The sequence below is a fragment of the Spea bombifrons genome, chromosome 7 (genome assembly GCF_027358695.1).
Source record: "Spea bombifrons isolate aSpeBom1 chromosome 7, aSpeBom1.2.pri, whole genome shotgun sequence".
Taxonomy (NCBI): Eukaryota; Metazoa; Chordata; class Amphibia; order Anura; family Pelobatidae; genus Spea; species Spea bombifrons.
The window spans coordinates 33,774,258-33,794,325 of record NC_071093.1 but is presented as its reverse complement, the minus strand read 5'-3'; the positions used below and the strand labels follow the sequence as shown (position 1 = coordinate 33,794,325).

The window sequence follows — 20,068 nt, the reverse complement described above, 5'->3', positions numbered from 1 at the left end:
ATTGGTATATTTGTGGATTGGTATATTTGTGGATTGGTGTATGTGTGGATTGGTATGTGTGTGGATTAGGGTATATGTGTGGATTGGTATGTGTGGATTGGTAAATGTGTGGATTGGTAAATGTGTGGATTGGTAAGTGTGTGAGTGATGGGTGTTATGATGTACCATTTCCAATGTATTTTTCATTATATAATTATGCTCTAAAGTACATCATAACTCCCATCACTCTATACTGTTCCATACAGTGGCAGAGCTGGGAGACAGAGGCCTTGCACCCCCACCGCAGGACTCTTGAAAGGTAAGTGAACTTCAAAGAGGGAGAGGGTAGATAGTTAGGAGGGGTAGATAGGGAGAAGGGAGTGAGACGGGGGAAAGGGGGTAGATAGGGAGAAGGGAGTGAGACGGGGTAGATAGGGCAATCATACTCCTATCATGCCAAGTCTGCAAGTACATCCTGGAATCTTGGTATGCCTGGGCATGATAGGAATGTGATTGCTGTTAACAATCATATATATATATATATATATATATATATATATATATATATATATATAGTGATAAGTGTTATGCTCTACCACCATCAATGTCTGCCTCAGTATATAATGATAACAGTAATGCTGTACCACCTTCAGTGTCTGTGCTGGTATATAACGGTAGAAGCTATGCAGTTTTAAAGTGTGTGTGTGGGGGGGTGCCACATACAGGATCCGCCCCAGGTGCCAAATACTCTAGGTACGCCCCTGGATAGGGGGCTTGAAAGGGAACACTTTTTTATTGTAACTGAAATAGAATAGAAAGAAAGGTGAAAAGCCTAGAAATAAAGCTCAAGAGGATTTGAGAAATAAAGTTTGGTAAGACTCTAATCCTGCAGAACTCCACTGCACAGTCTGAACTGAATGATTCGCTCCCTTTGCTCTGCTAAGAATGCCATTAATGTTCTTCGTTGAGTATTCTGCACTCCTAGAACTCTTCCTTGTAAAGGCTCTGCTCTGGTAACTCTGTCAAGATTGCTCTGCAGTTCTACAGTTCTGTTTAAAGCATAATATGCCGTTCATAAAGCTCTGCTCATGGAATGACTCTGGACACAGAAAGCTAAGCATGTGCAGAAAGCTCTGCTTAAGCCTGAAGGTCCTCTAAAAATAGGCAGAGGTAACCCAATGCCAAAATGACACGATGGGGTGATTGTTCAAGTGTATATAGCAGAGCAGTGCTAGACTCTGAGGTCATATGGATCTTTGCATCTGTTTTGCAAATTTTGTTGGGTAAACACTACCATAGACACTGAATGATTTGCAACTATGTGTCTATCCTGTGCCAAAGAGCCCATGGAAAATATTGTGGAAGTGTTGAAACATATGCTGTATCACAATGGCTTACAATCTGAATTAACCCCTCCATGTTCACAGACTTCTGGGTTAAGGGTTAATTAATACTGCAAGCCGTAAGCAGCTTGCTGAAGTGTGCCAAAGTCAAACAAAGTCAACCAAAATGTAGCTTAAAACCCTTTGGAAACAGCCTGACTGTAAAGTCTGGTATAAATCTGGGCATCCTAAGAATCTTCAAACAAATATTACGTTTTTCACTAGACATTTCGGTAGAACGTAGTTGCAATGCATAGTTTATAACCACTTTTGGATCATTATACCTAATATTAACACTATGCTCGGAGTTAGGGTTGGATTGGGGATGACCGAGCGGCCCTGGCGGCTGATTAATGACATACATGCTGGAGACACTTGGCTACACATTATGTTTTTATAGTCACGCAGCGTGTGGCCGGGCATATCCAGCTGGCAGCCGCACAATGCAGAACCCAATCTGTAGCTGGAGTGACAGATTGGGTGAGGATGTAGTTCTGTTGGCCAGGTCTCTTCCTCAGATTGGCCTCTGAGGTCTGAGAGCTTTTGTGACTTTACACCTTTGTAGCTAGGAGCTTTCATCAGTTTCTCTAACTGGCACGTAAATATAATGCATTGCAATAAAAAAGGTATCAAAAGTCAAAACAAATGTGTCAAAACATAGACATGTCCCTAGTCCTTAACAAACTTAAAAATGATTGTTTGCTATGCGTTTTTGGTATGGGTATGGCCCATTGACCAATGACACAGCCCGACTAGCTTTTGCGACCATCCATCGACCAGTCCTTTTCTGCTCTATCTCCTAAAGTATTTAGGTCACTGATTCCCACGTGAAAGACAGAGGTGGATGAAGACCCAGTGATGGGAGAAAACAAGTTGCTTTTGTTGCTTCCACCTTCTGGCTCGCTTCTGATGAACGCTTCCCCATCCATGTACCTGACCGGCTCTAATCAGATCGAGCATCTACCTTACATGCTTGGAAAATACTATTCAGAAAGGAAGCTTCTCGAGGAACTCAGGTGAGCAACGTAAGTATAGCTTTGCTGAGATCCAAAAGTCCCTGATAAATAACTCTAAAACATAGGACTAATTTGAAAAAAATCCAAATCTTAAATGTGGTAGAAGGACTTTTCGTTGAAAGTATATATCTGATGACGTACATTTCATGGGCAGCGAAAAACCCTGTGATCAAACATACAATTATAGATAATGAATAAATAATGGACTACATATTATATAATTTATTATATACATAAGTGATATAAATATTATATAAATTAAATATTATATCAATGATTCATTCATATAACTGATTCTATTGAGCAAATAGAAGCTCCCTAGAAGCTCATTTTTTACAAATTAAAAAAAGAAAAGCATTCATACACATCACCATAAACAAAAAATAAAACATTCATATACACAGCATTATATTACAAGCTTGTCCTCATGAAAATATATTAATACCCAGTTCATGTTAACATTCACTTTTTCTGGATTTTCACGATTTTGGAAGGCTGGTAGAACACTCTTATGGCTTCATCTTACTTCTTTGGACTATGTCATGGATCTAGGCAATGTTCCGAATACTGGGTTGTTTGAGGTTGGAGTTCTGAATTGATGTCAGTTGCATTACTTTCCGTTTGTCTTTTCCGCAGCAGCAGCAAAATCTCTGAAGTTTGTTCTTGGCCTGTCATGCCCTCTGTCCCAATTTATGTCACCGATTCGCATGAAAAGGTTTTATAGACCGCGCCTCCTCTGTGACGCGCTTTAGCCTCCAGAACCAAGCAATAAATTGATGATAAATCAATTTCCTGCGCAGTGCAGCCTAATCTCTTTCTGTCTTTATGGGATGCTGGGATGCCGGAATGCACAAAGAGTTTCTCCCCCCCTGGTCCATTCCCTTTAAGTTGAGTTATAATGCATTCACCGCACAGGAACAGGTGATAAGCTCGTTTGCTCCTCCACATTCTGCTCCTCAGGTCAGAAATCCATGAACATGAAATAGGTTTTGGTTACCTACGCAAATGTGAAAATGGTCCATGCAAAATGAGGTTTATTTAGGGAAGAGACTCCCAGCTTGTATCAGAGAATGCGTGACACACACTGGGAATTAAATCAGTCTTTATACGGATCAGGAGGCTGGCTGAAGGTCTTGGAAGCTACAGTTCTACAACAGCTCTTGGGGTTGTATTGTGCTACTGGTAGCTTACCTCTGCTTTAGAGAAAGTGAAACACTTTGGGCATATTCTAGACAACTGCTGATGAAAGGAATTAACAACAGCTCAACTGACGTGCCCAACACAATGAGTGAGAAGTAGAAATCTCTTCTGTGATTCGATTTACTATTCACAAACATTAGTGTTGTCATTAAGATATACTTCTACTTTAGATGTGTTCTGGACTCTGTTCCTGTGCACTGGATTGTGGTGTCACACTTATATGCTTAAGCTTCTTTGGCAGGAATACCCAACAGGCATCACTGGAGCTCCTGTAGGCCAATAGCTCTAATAATGTTAGGCTTGGTTGTAGCTGGCATGATACCCATTGGCTACTGGTTTTGGACTATGGCTTTAATCACAAAAGGATATAAATTGCTACTTTTAATGGTTTACATCTTTACATTACATTCAAATATAGGTGTTGCTGCTCAAACCACAACTAATCCAATTATCTTCCAACAAACACCAGCCCCTAAACATCTTGACTCCAAATGTGCAGTTGTCAAGTATGTGTGTATTCCACTCAATACACAATCATCAATGCCATATACAGGACCTCATTTACCTTCAGCACCCAGGTCAGAGCCAAAAGCTGCCCACTCCACAACGCTGCCATTACTGATGAGCCCGGGAGAGCAATGTTGCTGCCTACCCCTGGCCCTAAGCCTAGTCGGTCTAGTCCAGAATGTGGCACTGGACACATATAGATACATACAAACGTTTAATAATAAGTCCTCAGTGTTACAATGTTCTAAACTCCAACTAATCCACATTTACTGTACAAATGTACTAGTCAACTTCTCCAGAAGTTTGGATTATTCCAGTTATTCAATATTCAATACATTGGGGTTAATTATTTATTTCATCTAGTCAACAACTACTTTAAAATGTTCTGAAAATAAGAAAACTTGGTAGACAGACTCTGGTATCGTTTATTTTGTTTACCTGTCTTAAATAGGCATGTGTTAAGCCAGACCACAATATCACATCCGATTCTCCTTCTTCTCAATTGTGTCAGACATTCCCAACTCCTCCTGAACGCAGTTATCACACATATCTCATGCAGTGCAACTCTTCAAAATCAGGGAAACATGAATCTCATCTCTTCTCGAACCCGAACCTTCCCTGATACATCAGTACATATGATGCCCCTTTCATACTGTTCACCCCTAACATAAATTAAACTTTTTATTCCATTTGTAAACAAGACAGCGAGTAGCTGAATCAGCACTGAGACGGACCATGAAATAGCAGGTATCGAGCTCCAGGTTTGCTGTACAAAATTATGCGTGCTTTTCGGTGTGTATTAGCCTCCTCTGCTCGCAGCATGCTAATTTAGGCAGCAATCAAAACAGTTTGTGCAAGAGGCATAATATATGTCAGCCTCCTGTTACAGGACACACACTTCATAAATTTCTGTAATAGAAACACAGCGCTCTTTTAACTCCTGTAGTTCAAGAGACAACAGAGTTTTACCTCCTCGCCACAGCCAATGTTAAAGGTCCCTGACAGCCCCACTAAAGAAGAATGCATACTAAAGTCCCCAGCTGTCCTCCTTTTTGGTCCCACAATTCTTGCCACTGATTGGCTGCTTGAAGCCCCCATTCAGTAATCAGTGTGAGTGCTTTACACACATACTCACTGGAGTCTGGACTGATGCGTTTGGCGAGACAGCACTGGAGCCAACTGGTGAGAAGCAATCATATTCGCGGAAATGTGTTCACCTGAACACACATCTTACACAGAAAACAGCTTGGGGCGGGCAAAAGGGCAAATGCCTGCAGAATCCACCCCCATGCATTTGCAAGGAGGACAGCAAGTGCATTTAAAGGGATATTTCCACAATTGTATGCAAAAAAAACCCCTGCCAAACATATTATAACATTTTTGTTGGCTGAAACGCAGAGGCTAGTGTGTGTGTGTGTGAATACACTCATTCAGATACACACACTTAATTCAAGCACGGTAGAACTGTGTGCATAATCCTTTATAGAATGATATGTTGGTCATTGCACACTCCAGTAATGAAGACAATTGGAGATTTCTGAAAATAAAAATATTCACCAAAGGTATTTATCTGGTTTATCAGTTGAATGTAAGCCTGTCCATATTGTGCGTGCCAGACCACAACATCACACTAAATGTATTGCTTTCTTGCTACAAGCTTAACTGCGTGAAATAATCTACCCATTAATAAGAAAGGGAGACATGGTGATCAATTTAATCTTTCAATAAACATTTAACATTTAGGTGGTTGCTATAGCAATAAGACCGCTTGGAATCATTGCACCAGTATCATTCTTTCTAAACAAACAGATCGTCAGACCATTTTCTCATTGTACAGTGCTGTGGCATATGATGGCGCTATATAAAATACAAATAAATATACAAAAATAATATAATAATTTCCATTTTTTTCCACCTATATATATAGATATATTTATATATATAGATATATCTATATATATTAATATATCTATATATATATATATATTAATGTGATACCGCCTAAAAGACTGAAACTCTATAATGTTCTAAAAATCAACAATATAGCAACAGTGTCGGTGAGCTATACATTAGTGAAATTGTCTCTTTCACTTGTTTTACTGCCGTCGTTTTTTTCCTTGATGTATTAATGAAAAACGTGGCTGTATTTATAATCTTTGAATCTTCCAAATTATGTCTGAAAACCGATTTAGAAAATTTCTCGCACTTGTTAATTGTAGTATTGAACAAACAACCCTGGCAGATCTCCCCACATTGATTAGTCAAACAAAATTAAGTTTTCTGCCTGCGTCTGGCCAGATCTGTTTTCTATGCAAAGGTGTACCGAGCAGGTGCGTCGCAGCCTTTGCATAATTGGGTTAACCCTTTTAATGGCCATTTTTTTCCTGGAAACAGATTTTTCCGATCGGCTAAATGTGGGGGATTCAAAGAGCTGAAGAGCAACCGCACAGGTGGTCACACATTCACTTTTCAAGATCCACTGGTGAGCAGGGTCACTAGATGGAGCATTTAATACTGATGATCACCAATGAATTTTCCATGCTGCTGGCCAATCCGTTTACCACCCTTTCATTATGCCAGCCTGTGAATTGTTCATATTGCTAAGCAGCACTTGTCAAACACTAGCCAGCTGTACGCCACAGAAGCCCAGTTTGAAATAGTTGATCAACAATCCTAAGGGACTCTACAGCCATCATTACAGCTGAGTTGTCCCATTAAATGTACGTGGTATTCCCCTTACATATGCGTGAGGGGGTTCTGCAGAATCCCCAAATTCTTTTGGCCATTTGCCAGCCCCCACCCTCTAGATCTCCTGACGTGGTATACCGTTCCAGTGGTGGCACGGTGAATGTTGTGTGGGGGGGTCTCTGGAGACCCACCTGTGCGCATCCATGGTAGGCACTCCAATTAACACTGGAAAGTCCCTTTATTGGACATAAAGACTTTGATTTATTTATAGCAAATTGTATAAATTAGGGAAGCAGCGTCTGAACATTAGATATTCAAGGATTGAACCCCTCGGGTAAAGACCCTTTATAGAGCTGCAGCTCCAGAAAGAATACATTCCCCATACATTGCTTCTGACAACTGGGTCCAGGCTTCTGAACTCAGCAGGTACCCATCACAGCAATGCCATTTAAAGCTATAAAAGATGCTTGAGTTCCCTCATCGGATGTTGGGGGTGGGGAGGGCAAACACATTAAAGCGATTCCCACCAAAATAAATCATTATATAGCTTCGAAATTCCATGAAACAAAGCCAAACCTTCATGTGTCTCGTTCTCCTTTGAGCTGATAGTTCAGAGAGAAAATGTTCCAATACATTTAACACTTCAGCTTCCAAGACGTGCCTCCCAAATTGTTACGATACGAAGGGTCTCGTGACCTACGATGTCCTACGAAGCAGTGAGAGCGGCTAATAGGAGAGCTGCCTCTGCAGTATGGTGTAACGAGGCACTTGACTTCTGCTTGTGACATAGCGCAGGAGAACATCTGCACGCACGCAATATACAATATGTTTTCATCTTCAAACACTCGGGAAAAAGGAATTCGTAAGATGCCGTGCATTTAATGAAGAAAACATCCACAGCTATCAAGAGACACTAAATAGCAGAACACACCTGCGCAATGTCCTTACAATTTGGCTTTGCCGAAAAAAACTCCAAAGCATTCGAAAATCCTAGAAGCTTTTTTCCTCCACTAAAATACGTTATCGCTCTGCACCCAGAGTGGAAAAATAAATATAAAATAACATGGTCCTATTTCATTCTAGCTGGTTGTGCACCTCGAGGGGATTAAAAGACTCTACTGAAGAGAGACTCGGCCTTGGGAGATTCTGATCCTATTCTGGATCAATGATTTTTTATTCTCCTGAAATAAATCTGAAGGATAGGAATTTGCCCACTCAGTCAACCGAACAGAAGTTCAAGAAAGGGGGTGGTGTAGCCATTGGTGTTAAGATGGTAAGGCGGACGGATCTACCGCTCAGAAGGATTTTCAGGAGAGTGTTAAACTAAATGGTGATAATCTATATTATAGGCAGTGCATTGTTCATGTAGATGGGCTACTGCTAGTCTATTGCCCTTTTTGCCTCCGGTGGTGCTGTAGGCACACGACTACCCTAACTTGTAGGAAATCTAAGCCCAACGTCCTTGGTTTTAGTCCTTTTTCAGCAGAAGGCATTGAGTTTGGGAATTCAAATAGCATTAGAAGCAAAGTATACCTTCGCATCATGCAAAGGACTGTTCATAAATGAAGAAGAAGACCCTATCCTCCATCTCGCCCATTGACACCACTTTTGATGTGACGTTGAGATTTTTTGTCAATAGCTAAAACTGTGTCCAACCACACATGCGTTAAATGTTAGTCTGTCACATTATTACATTAGTATTCATTTATACCACTTACCTATATGGGCCAAGTGGGCCAGATGACCTCATTTTCTGGCGATATGCATGAAATATCTCCTAGGCAATGCCGTGATAAATTGAATCTAAAGAAAGAGACTTTCATTTGGCACTTGAGAATAAATATCTGTGTACCATACGATAACACCGGATAAGCATACCTAATACTTTGCTGGAAATGCTAATGGAAGCCTCTGAAGCCAAGAATTATCTCTTTAGAGCCACAACCATATGGAAGTAGCTATTACTAGAAACATATTTTACTAAAACCAGAAGGTAATATTTCTACCAAATACCAAACAAAAAGATACATTTTATTCAAATTTAAGTAAAGATTACAGATGTCCACACAATGGTTGCACTTGACTTAAAGGAACCATACCAGCTAGGAAAGGACAGAATAAGTGAATAAAAAGACCAATGTGGTCCATTAAAGATGAACCGCTACTAGAAATGGTTAATAAAAAGTGGCATACAAATATTAAAGATAGATATACCAAGAGGTTAAATGCCAACAAAAATGTTTTAAAATCTGACTCTGAATAATGTTCTCCATACTGGGTCTTATTCACTTTATTACAGTATTTTATTTACTTTTTTCTTCCTTTAAGTAAATCTAATTTGTCTTTTCTGAGCTAAAAATTCCATAAAGTAATAAAACCAGAAAAAAAAAAATGTTCTCAGCGGAGAATTCAAATGACTCAAACCAGAACAGACTGACACCCATCAAAAGGGGTCAACTCCATTCAAATCAAATTAGATCAATCAGGACAGTAGACGGGGGGGGAGATCTCAGGAAATCAGCTATAATTGTTAATATTATAGAGCGAAGACAAAAGCGCTGAAATAATAACCTATTTGCAGTAAAGTAGCTGCAATATAAATGTAATTATTTTCTTTTACAAAGTGCCAACATCTCCTACACTTTTCAGACAGTTGCCGCGCTGATTAAATGTTACTTTGCCTTTCAAGCCCATGTATCCACAAAACAATTTCCTTGGAGCCAAAGGGTTACGGAAAACATCTTCTAGGAGAGACTCCACATGGGTATTATATATGACTCCCCATTTGGTGCAAAACTATGTATTATTGCAGATCTCATCTAGGGCCAATTTCCCAATCACGCCTCGACATCCAAAGTAGAAGAAACTACGTCCTGTGATTTATTAGAACATTTTCAATCAGGCTGCCAAATAAATGTTTGCTTTCCTCTCTGGTGCGAAATTCAACCAGCTCAGATTGTTTAAAGGGATTCTCGAACCGCTTCCCGAGGTACAACGTTAAAGGTATACCGACCCCTGAAATAAAGGTGGTGACAAATAAATAATAAAAATAATAATAAAAAATAAGTAAGCAATTCTCATGTCATCTAGTTTTCCTTCAGTCGAGTTAACAGCCCTGAACACGTCTGTCCCAAGGAAATTATGAGATTCCGTTTCATACTCAAGACATTAAAGCGATTTATTGTCTAAGAAGAGTGTCCTCTTTAAATTTAAAGTATTTCCTCCCCATGCATGCATGGAGAGGTTCTTCAGAATCTTGGAGGAGATACGTTTGGCCAGCTCTTCTCTTGGCTTGCTTAAGAGTTCCAGGCACTCTAATGAGACCGCCCTCGAGTGCATGCGCAGAAAGTGCTCCTATAAATTACAACCAGATGAAATTGTTACGGAATAAAGACGGCCGAGGCTTACTGTGCTCTTCCATGGAAATCCCGCAATGAACCTGCTGACTCCTGTCCCAACCATGTTTTTAGAGCCCTTTTACATAGGATGTGGCTGAGCAACCTATGAAGAAGGTGACTTCACTTTTTAATTGCTAAACATAATTTAAAATAGAGCAAGAATTGAGTGCACACTTAGAGAAAACCATTCAAAAAACCACTAAATCTAAAGTAGTGGGGATTCCGTCACACCATATCGCCATATATTCCTTGGCCCCCCACTACGCCAAAGCACCCATGACCTTAGACAGGTGTTTTTTTCAATGGTATTCGCTGGGTATGCGCTGAATTCTTGCTTTGTTTCGAGTATTTATTGGTCGTTATTATTCTGTCAGCAACCCCTGAATCTGAATGTGTATGCCTTTGATGCTTTTAAGGTTGTTTAATTTAATTTGGGTTAACACTTAATTTAAACCACACAAAAAAGAGCAGTTATTCTGTCTCTAAGAGGAATAGATTGGAAAACAATGCAAATATTCTTATGTATATTTGATTTACTTTTTAAAATGGTAAATTCCATCACGCTGGCATGGGGGGGAGTTATCCCCATGGGGGGCTGCCCAGCTATGTTATGTGTTTATTCATTGGCGCCACTTTTGGATGCAGTCTCAGAGACTAGACCAGCGGCAGAGAATGGAGGGCCGACTTTACTATCCCTTTAAGATTATTTTTCAACATTAAGAGTGGCTATTACAGATAAGGGCGCTATATATAACTAAAGCTATAACTGTGGATATATATATATAACTGTGAATGCAATGTTAAAGTACAACCTGGACATAGCCCAATTAGCCATGTCAACTCAACTTTATACCAGCGCCAGATACATGGCAGATGTATAAAATGCTCTATGTAAGCTCATTTTCATATCTAATTGTGTGCTTTTACAACAAAAAACCCAAAACATTTTGCTTTGGAATTTACGATAACATTTCTAAGTGCATCATTTTCTGCAAATTACTGCAAAATGGTTCGTTTTTGAGCAAATACTGTCTTTGAATACAATCAAAGTGCATCTATTTGTGTGAGTGGGGATTTTTTTTATTTTATTCCCCAAAAGGGTCTACAACAGAATGAAATAATGGACCAATTATTCAAATAACAACTTCAAATACACTGTATGTACATATATATATATATATCTATATATCTACATATCATAAACAATAACAATGATCATCATGATCCACTATATTCTGGCATCCTTAGTTTATCTTTCTAGCGAGTGAGTCTGATATCATATTTGCCCCAAAACCTCCAATTATTTTACTGCTTGACAAAGTCCACGTGCGAAACATCTCATATAGGGAAAGGGAGAAAGCAAACTTATTGGCTTATTGTAAGATCTTCAAGTGTTATGTTATATGCTGGGACGGGGCACATTCAGAGCACCCTAGCTGCTGTTGTAAAGCAAATCCCCTTTCTCCCACTCAGAAATCCCCCCCTCCTGCTCAGCTTCCCACTTGCTGAGTGATAGGGTTGGCAGAAGAACAGCTGAAAAGTCAACAGTTGCCTTCTTTAGATCCGGCATGTGCTCTACTGCATAGAGTTAGATGTTAGATGAGTTAGATGTCTTTCCCATTGCCAGTACACAAGTGGATACGCATGGATCACTCAGCATTAAAAAAAGGGGTTACGGTCACCAATATCAAATATTATAGAGTTAAAAACTAACGTCAAATTATTTCTCTCTTCTGCAGAAAGCCTACAGCTCTGAATCCTCATCTTTTACTATGCAAAGCTAATATATATATATATATATATATATATATATAAATATATAAAAATATATATACATATACATATACATACATAGACGCGAGTGTACGTTCCCGGATCCCCGTGGTGCCCAGCGGTCACAGTGTTCAACGTGTTACGGGGAGGTAGTGGGAAGATTCCTGTACGCGGACATTATATGAGACAACACGTTTAAATGGCCACTAAATATATGCCCTGTATTTGTTAATGTTTTAATAAAAAAGACGGTTCGGTAGCTCCGGCGAGATATATATATATATATATATGAAAGGTGAATTTGAGCCCATTTCTTAATAAAATTAGCATCTCAAAAATGTGCCGCATCCCCCTGAACACAGAGCGTGTCTATTAATGCGAGAAGCAGATTGTCTTCCCTCGTTCCTTAATTTGTTTCATCTAAAAGCAATTCACTCAACATCTTGTCGCCCTCTGGCAGCGTGGTTTACTTATCTGCACTTAATTTCTCATTTGGACCAAAACAAACTCTTTCTAGGAGGCTGCGAATGTGAAGGCAAGAGGATCACCGCGACCGGCAGGACAATAGCAGCGAACGCCACGACTCAACCGCGTCCTAAGCGGCCAGCAACCGAGGAGTTAAACCCAAAGAAGGCCATTGAAAGAATGTCTACAATGTTTAACCCTTTCGAAGCCAACGCTATGCATTCTTCAAGTCCCTTTTCTTAAAAACAAGGGTAATGTTTCTAAAATATGGCCTGTTGAAGAAAAATTAATATTACAATACCTTTTTTTTTAGTTAATTCCTGCTCTGTTTTTTTTAATTAATATTTCTTTATTATAGAACCACTAAAATGTACGTTATACAGAGAATTTTGGACTGAGCACGCAATACATTCACAATCTAAAATTTAGATGAGATTAAGTAAAATATTGCAAATAAAAAGGTGCTTTATTTCTATTTAATGAATTTATGATATTGTGCCCTAAAAAAATATATTGGAAAAGAAAAGCTCTTTTTAGTCTGGATAATCTGGTGCTGTTCCCAGCTGATCGGTCTTTTGCTTTCAGAAAGAAGCGGCCTCCGATGTAAGAAGGATAGCTCCGGCAAAGGCATAATCACAGCCACAAAGGTCTGGTTGTGCTACGACAAAAGTGTATTATATGCGAGTTGTGTTATCTGTCAGTGGTCGATAACAAATCAACGTCACATCTACATATATTTTTAGACTGCATATTTTCCAGCCTTCTTGGTTCTTTGTGTATAGAAAAGAAAAAAGATTTTTCGCAATGTAGCAAAGTGGTAAAAAATTGACACGACGAGAAAACACGTAACCATATCCAACAATGCATAGCAAACAACACATTTAAGACAATGTATATTTACTGAAACTGCTTGAAAGGGGCTTTGGGTCACTTCTCTGGAGATATCACAAACGTTCACTCCTTACTCCTTAAAACATGGACAAATTCAATATAAATAAATAGAGGTCCTTTTATATGTATTTATGTTCTACGTATATATATATATATATATATATATATATATATATATAATGGAAACATGTAGTAGCAAATCATGTTCAATATGTGTACTACATAGCGTTATAACATGATTGGCCTAATGTTATCGGTTTTATTAAACAATAATACATACATCATATATAAATGTATATACAGAATATAAAAAAGTGGTGTGGATTCTTCTTCTTTCCCTGAGCCATGAGATAAAAGTTTTAATAAGATAATCTATACAGCAATCATGGGTATGATTTTATCTGACATCATAAAAAAGATTATTTAGAAAATGTATGTACACATGAGTGCAATAATATATGTATACAATATAGACACAGCTTCCGAAGAGATTTAAAGACATTCAATCACAGATAGATGGATAGATAGATATGGAATAGATGGACAATTGGATAGAGATTAAGGCAAAAAGAATATAAAGTAAAAAAGCAAAAAGAATGTTACGACAAGCTATTGCTGCGGTTTATTTATATAATTTACTTTAATTTAATAATGCCGCGTTCACTAAACTATATAATAAAACCCGTTAAAGGTATAAATGTTTAATAGAGAGTTAATGTAATGGTTGTGCAAAGCTCTCTGGTGCACGCTCCATGAGATACTGCTAAATTAAAAGATTCGCTAACGAAAGCTAATACAGAATCGCCTTGTTAGCTTTAGACGCGGAGAACATCTCGGGACAGCCTAATAGAAATTCCTATCAGACGCACAGATATGTCAGGATTCAACTGTCATTGAGTCAACAAGAGGATGAGTAGATTAAATGCATTGACCTATTCGCTGCCGGAACGGCGACGTTCAGGGGCGTAACTAGACGCCTCAGGGCCCGGGTGCGAGAATCTGTTAAGGGCCCCCCCACCCCCTCACCCCCCCCAAAAAAACATGATTTTTACCCAACAATTTTTTTTCAACAAATTCAACAAATTCAATTTACATATTGAATCATATCTGTAAAAAAAAATCAAAGAAAAAGGGGCGCATGTACAAAGGGCATAATCAAAGAAAAAGGGGCGCATGTACATAGGGCCCCTTTTGTACATGCGCCCCTTTTTCTTTGAATACATAAATAATGTATGGAAGCATAGCATAGCGGATATAGATCAACAGAATAACACACAAACCCAGCATTGCAGAAATAGATCAAATAGAATTCACATAAAAACTCTGCATTAAAGGTATAGATAAAACCCCCTAAATTATAGGCATAGATCACAGGTTGCACACCCCAAAACCAGCCCTGACCAGCACCCAGATAACACATGTAGGGTTTGCCATCTTTGTCCCCAAACAGCCCATACTGTGCCTGGCTGGATGGGGACAAAGGTGACACTGGGGAGCTGAACTTGTGTGTCTAATCTATATATAAGTGTTATATATGTGTCTAGACAATTATATCTATATAAAAATAAATCTAGGAATCTCCATTTTTTTAAAGAATTTTTTTTAAAAAAAACTTATGCGTTTTGTCCCCCTCCACAGACACACACATATATTTATTTTTATGTTTATAATTGACACCTGAGATTTTTTTTAAAATTTTATTATAGTTTTTTTTACATACTAGCAGTAAAGATAATTATTTATTGCATGTTTCAAAAGAAAGCCCTACTTTTTCCTGACAAAAGAAACATATATAATTTGTGTAGGTATATCAAACATGGAAAAGGGGGGTCTTAATTAAACCAATATATAGTAAAAATGGCAAAAACATACATTATATGGGGTATTAAAAAAACCCAGTAGTGAAGGGGTTAAACAAAGTGTTTAATAATAAACATGTCTTGCCCTTTGGTGTTAATTTTTATTTTTTTCTAAAAAAAAACAGTGACTCATTCCCTTAAAATTCATAATTAGGGCAGTTGCATGTTTACATAAATACAGGATGATTGTGTTTTTTAACCCTTATATCTTATTTTTTAATATGATTACTACACACTATTTCACTTTGAGCAGCCATCACAAAAAATCAAAACATAAGATCTAATTTTCAGAACCATCAAATACCTTATCAACCTTTGATGCCATCCGGTGCTCCTGCACTCTGAGCGTGAGGGGGCGGAGCTTTCGCCCCTCATGCTGCATCAATGACTAGGCGGCCGTCGCCAGCTCCGTGGCCCGGCTTGCCTTATTAAAAAAAAAAAAAAAAACCCGGAACAAAGATCTTGGGCCCCCCTGCCGCCGGGTACCGATTTCGGGCGGCCCCTTGGCTTGGGCCCCCCTGCCGCCGGGGCCCAATTTCGGGCTGCCCCTTGGCTTGGGCCCCCCTGCCGCCGGGGCCCGATTTCGGGTGGCCCCTTGGCTTGGGCCCCCCTGCCCCCGGGGCCCGGTCGCAGTCGCGACCCCTGCGACCCCGGTAGTTCCGCCACTGGCGACGTTGTCGATCTGCCCCCCCCGGCAAGGAGGGGGTTAAAGCAAGCCAACGCTCGCTATAGAGCCATCTCCGAACCCTCGTCTGTGGGAACGCAAGCTGTGTCGGAGCCTAATCATTCTCAATATTTGCAAAACAAAACGTGATTGCTGTATAATGCTAAAAGCACATACTGTACAACATATTTATGTCGGCGCTCGCTCTTCCAAACAGTAGCGTTTGTTGGAAAGATGAATTGGCTTCTAGCAGCGCGAGACAGTCTCTTCTTCCTCCACTATCCAAAGGCTTTGGTTTCTATTATTGTAAATCAATTGTTGCACCTCCCAGCAAAGCCAAAAAATCCCAGCATTTGTAATAAGTAATGGTTCGGGATATCTGATGGTTGTGGGACCTATAGCGGCTGCTATAAGTGAATACGTAGTGTATTAGAGACAAAGCACAGGGGCAGACAAGAAATGCCTTGTTTTTGTGACCTTAACAAGAGGAAGAAGACTTGAAAAGAAAAAGGAAGCTTGAGGTCATGAATGAAGACATTATAAGGTCATATGTCAATAGGAAGCACACTGGGTCAAAGCGAGGGAATGAACCTCCCAAGACACAAGCTAAAGATAGTATGAGGACGTAAGGAAATGCTATACCAATGTAGGTGTAAGTGTGTGTGTTAGTGTGTCACCTGCTAATATTACCCGTGCGTGTCCTATAAACTAAAATAACCTAGAACTTTACTAAGCTTAAACTTCGGAACACACATGGAATATTACAACCCCACGTATTCATACGGTGCTACGCGGAGTACTTTTGCTGTGTCGTAGCGTGTGTACACATTACACATCTCATTAAAAGGAAATAATCCAGCACGAGTTATCAGGCCGGCTACTGTGTAAATAAGTAGACGAGATTGCAGGGAAAGAAGCCAATGGCAGTTCAGATTTGGACGGCTGGCAATAGAGGAGTAAAGGCAGGCGAGAATAAAAAAAAAATGTTACATCAGTCTTGCGTGGAAAGGGTTAACTTTGGCTGCAGATCAATACAAAGTGTATACGTAATGGTAGCACTGCCAGTGTGAATGCTGGGGCTACTCGTAAGGACGTCATTTAGCATAAATACATAGGATCGCTTGTTAAAGTCTAATACACAGGGAGAGAAGCAAGCGGCGTCCAGCGTTTATAAAGTACATATTGTAACTAGATCACACAGGAGAAGCAGGGGAGGAATATAATAATAATGGGGTGGCGTAATAAATAATTATATATATATTCACACTTGTACGTTTACTAGGCTGATGCGTTAACCAGTCATGGAGACAATCTAGTTAAATGTGGACGTTTCCCATTCCAAAACTTAATGCAAAATAATAATGTCTATCTACGGGCGCATCTACAAATAAATAAACAATTATATACATACGTAGGTAGTATACATATACAAACACATGTAGTATTGATTAATGTGCATATTTCGCCAGATCATGTATTATGTGCTTTAAGTGTGTGTGTTTGTGCAAAGCGGTTTATTGGTCGCACGTCTGACGCTCAAAGGGTTAAGCCCATGCTTGCTACATTTTAAGCTAAAGCAGGTTTTACGTCCGACCATCAAAAACCAACAATCAGGTTGGAAGCGAGAAGATCAGCTCCTTATAGTGAGCTGCACCTGCTCCCTGCAAAAATCATTGTAACAGACAAGTGAGAAATCCTGTGAGCCAGTCAAACAGGCATGACCAGAAGTGCACGCGAACACACAAGGAACACGAGAGAATCCGGCGTCAGCGCCAGGCTGGCATCGCCCTTCCGATAACCAGGGCTTAGCTACCCACCTGCCCCTTACCAGATGCCCCGTGGAGGTGCCCTTTAACTCTGCCCAAAATTCCAGGATCCCACCGCCAATAACCCTAAACCTCACTTTCATGGACTTTGGTTAAAACCACGGGAATGTCAGGTAGGTGCAACAGCATAAGACATGAAAGGGTTAAAGGAGACTTTAATGTCATTTTTATTTAGCGGGATCAGATACTGATACTTTACAAGCCCACTTTTTAAGATCGGTGGTTTGGGGTTTTTGTTTGAAACAGGTAAATTCAGCGGCGGGCGCCTATATATGATGATTCGGACACCCATACCCCCTATACCTGCCTTACTGCCCCCATCCATGCTGTACCATAAGCGGGCACAGCAAATACCGAACACATTGTGTGTCTCATTAAAGGAACGGATGGGGTAATTGTGAAGATGATTATCCCTAATCTGTATACAGTGGCAGCTATAAGGGTATCAGTGGAATATTGTGCCAGGGAAATAAATATATATATATCATATAATATATAATATATATAACATATATAATAATCAATACTATGGGTGCCCTACTGGGCATTGTACCAGCCAGTCATTTCGGTGAAAGGAATTTCATTAACCAGTTCACTGACAGGTGCAGCAAGCAACAGATCATACTCTCATGCCCATTGGCATTTACATGGTTAATAAGTGAGAGTCGCTGCATAATGATCATGGTGATGATCTAGGGGGCAGGTAGTTCTACAGCTTATGGGGGGTAATATGTGTGTATGGGGGGCTAATCATAGGCTTTGCCCTCGATGCAGAAGGAGTTTACAGATAGAGTTGGAGTTGCCCAAGAGAGCAATCAGGTGCGCAGGGAGTCTGGTGGGGCTTTGGGGACCCCGTAGTCCTGGGGGGCATTGTCGGGAATTGATCTTATCACATTGCAGCCATATACGGGCTCTGTGCCCACAAGTGCCACTTACCTGACTGTCCGGAAGCCGCTTGGAGTGTGCCCACTACCCACAGCACGCTGAGCCACCCTGGGCACAAATGCCTCCCACAGCCAAACATCCTCATGGTGCAGTTCAGCTAGGATCCCCTCCAAGGAAATCACATGTCCCAGGGCATATCCTTCCCCGGAGACCTCGGAGTGTGTGCCAGCAGGGGGGCACCTGACCCCGCAGCCCCTGCCAGGCGAGCTATCTCCACTCAGTTATATCCGGTCCCTGCCCTGCGCGGCTCTCGGTTGCCTCTTGCTCTCTGCCGGTACTTTGGGGTTAATAAGTCCCGTTGTCGCTGCTCCTCTCCCGTGCGACTCTGCACAGCACCGGCTGCCTAGCTCCATGCAATCATATGGGGAGCAGCGCTGGCAGCGGAGAGCTGCCACACACGGCCCGCCCACCACAGGCACACACCACGCCCACCGAACGCCAAACAGAGATGCCGATTGGCTGAGACGCTCCCACTGAACTTGAAATCCACATGCAGGTCGCACCTGTCACTGCTGCTGCTGGTAGTCCGGGAGAGAAGGTCGGCGTTGGACATGGCAGGAGCAGAGTTTAGCAGACATGGGCCGTGGCGTCGTCACATGATATTTCAGATACTTGTTTTTTGATCAGAGCTGCCGATCGGCACAAACTCGGCTCCGGGCCGTCCGATTCACTTTCAGTTTTGAACCGGTTCCCTTTCAGTATTTCTTTGCGTTATAAACAGCGCAGCGCAACCCTCAACCGGCTATTGCGATCTACACCCGCTTCCGTTTGTATTGTGTATACAGTGATTATTATTAAACTTACAACGTGACAGCAAATGACAACCATTCGGCCATCTAGTCTACCGCTTGTTTCTTCCCTGCTGTAAGGACTCAGATCTTAATCAGTCTTTGATCTTCGATTCAGGATAACTTCATGCATGTTTAAATTCCCTTACTGTATTAGCCTCTACCACAAATGCTGGGAGACTATTCCACTTGTTTACTACTCGCTGGGTAAAGTAAAACTTCCTTACATTGTCTCTAAACCTCTGAATCATCCTTTGAAATAAACTGCAACTTTGTATTTAAATGTTATGTATTTAAATGTTTCCATCATATCCCCTCTCTCTTCTCTCCTCCGAGCTAAGTATTGAGATCTCTTAGTCTTCCCTGACCATTTTTATCCTGGAAACCATTAACCATTTGAGTAACTCTCTCCAGTCAATATCCTTCTGGAGATGGGGGTCTCTAGATCTGTACTCAATTCCGTAGGTGAGGTCTGACCAGAGATCTGTAAAGTGGCATTATTATTATTATTATTATTTATGTAGCACTATCATTATTTTGGAATTCAGGGTTAGAGTAACTGCTGGCCCATATGGGACCAAAAGTGGGATTTACCGCTAAGAACCTCTAATTGTCTATCCTGAAAAAGGCAGTTTCTGGGGGTATTATAGTGACTGCCCCCTGTGTAACATTTGTGGGGGCATTTCT

The 20,068-nt window shown here is 40.5% G+C and overlaps 1 protein-coding gene across 2 annotated transcripts in view; it reads right to left on the bottom strand.

The window, feature by feature from the left end:
• Positions 1 to 18,892, bottom strand: part of ERBB4 (erb-b2 receptor tyrosine kinase 4) — a 350,674-nt gene extending 331,782 nt beyond the window's left edge. For both annotated transcript variants that reach the window (XM_053471691.1, XM_053471692.1), the window contains exon 1: positions 18,585 to 18,892. In XM_053471691.1, coding sequence (XP_053327666.1) covers positions 18,585 to 18,678 — 94 coding nt within the window. In that variant the 5' untranslated portion in view covers positions 18,679 to 18,892. The remainder of the gene's footprint in view (positions 1 to 18,584) is intronic.
• Between the last annotated feature and the right edge of the window lie 1,176 nt (positions 18,893 to 20,068).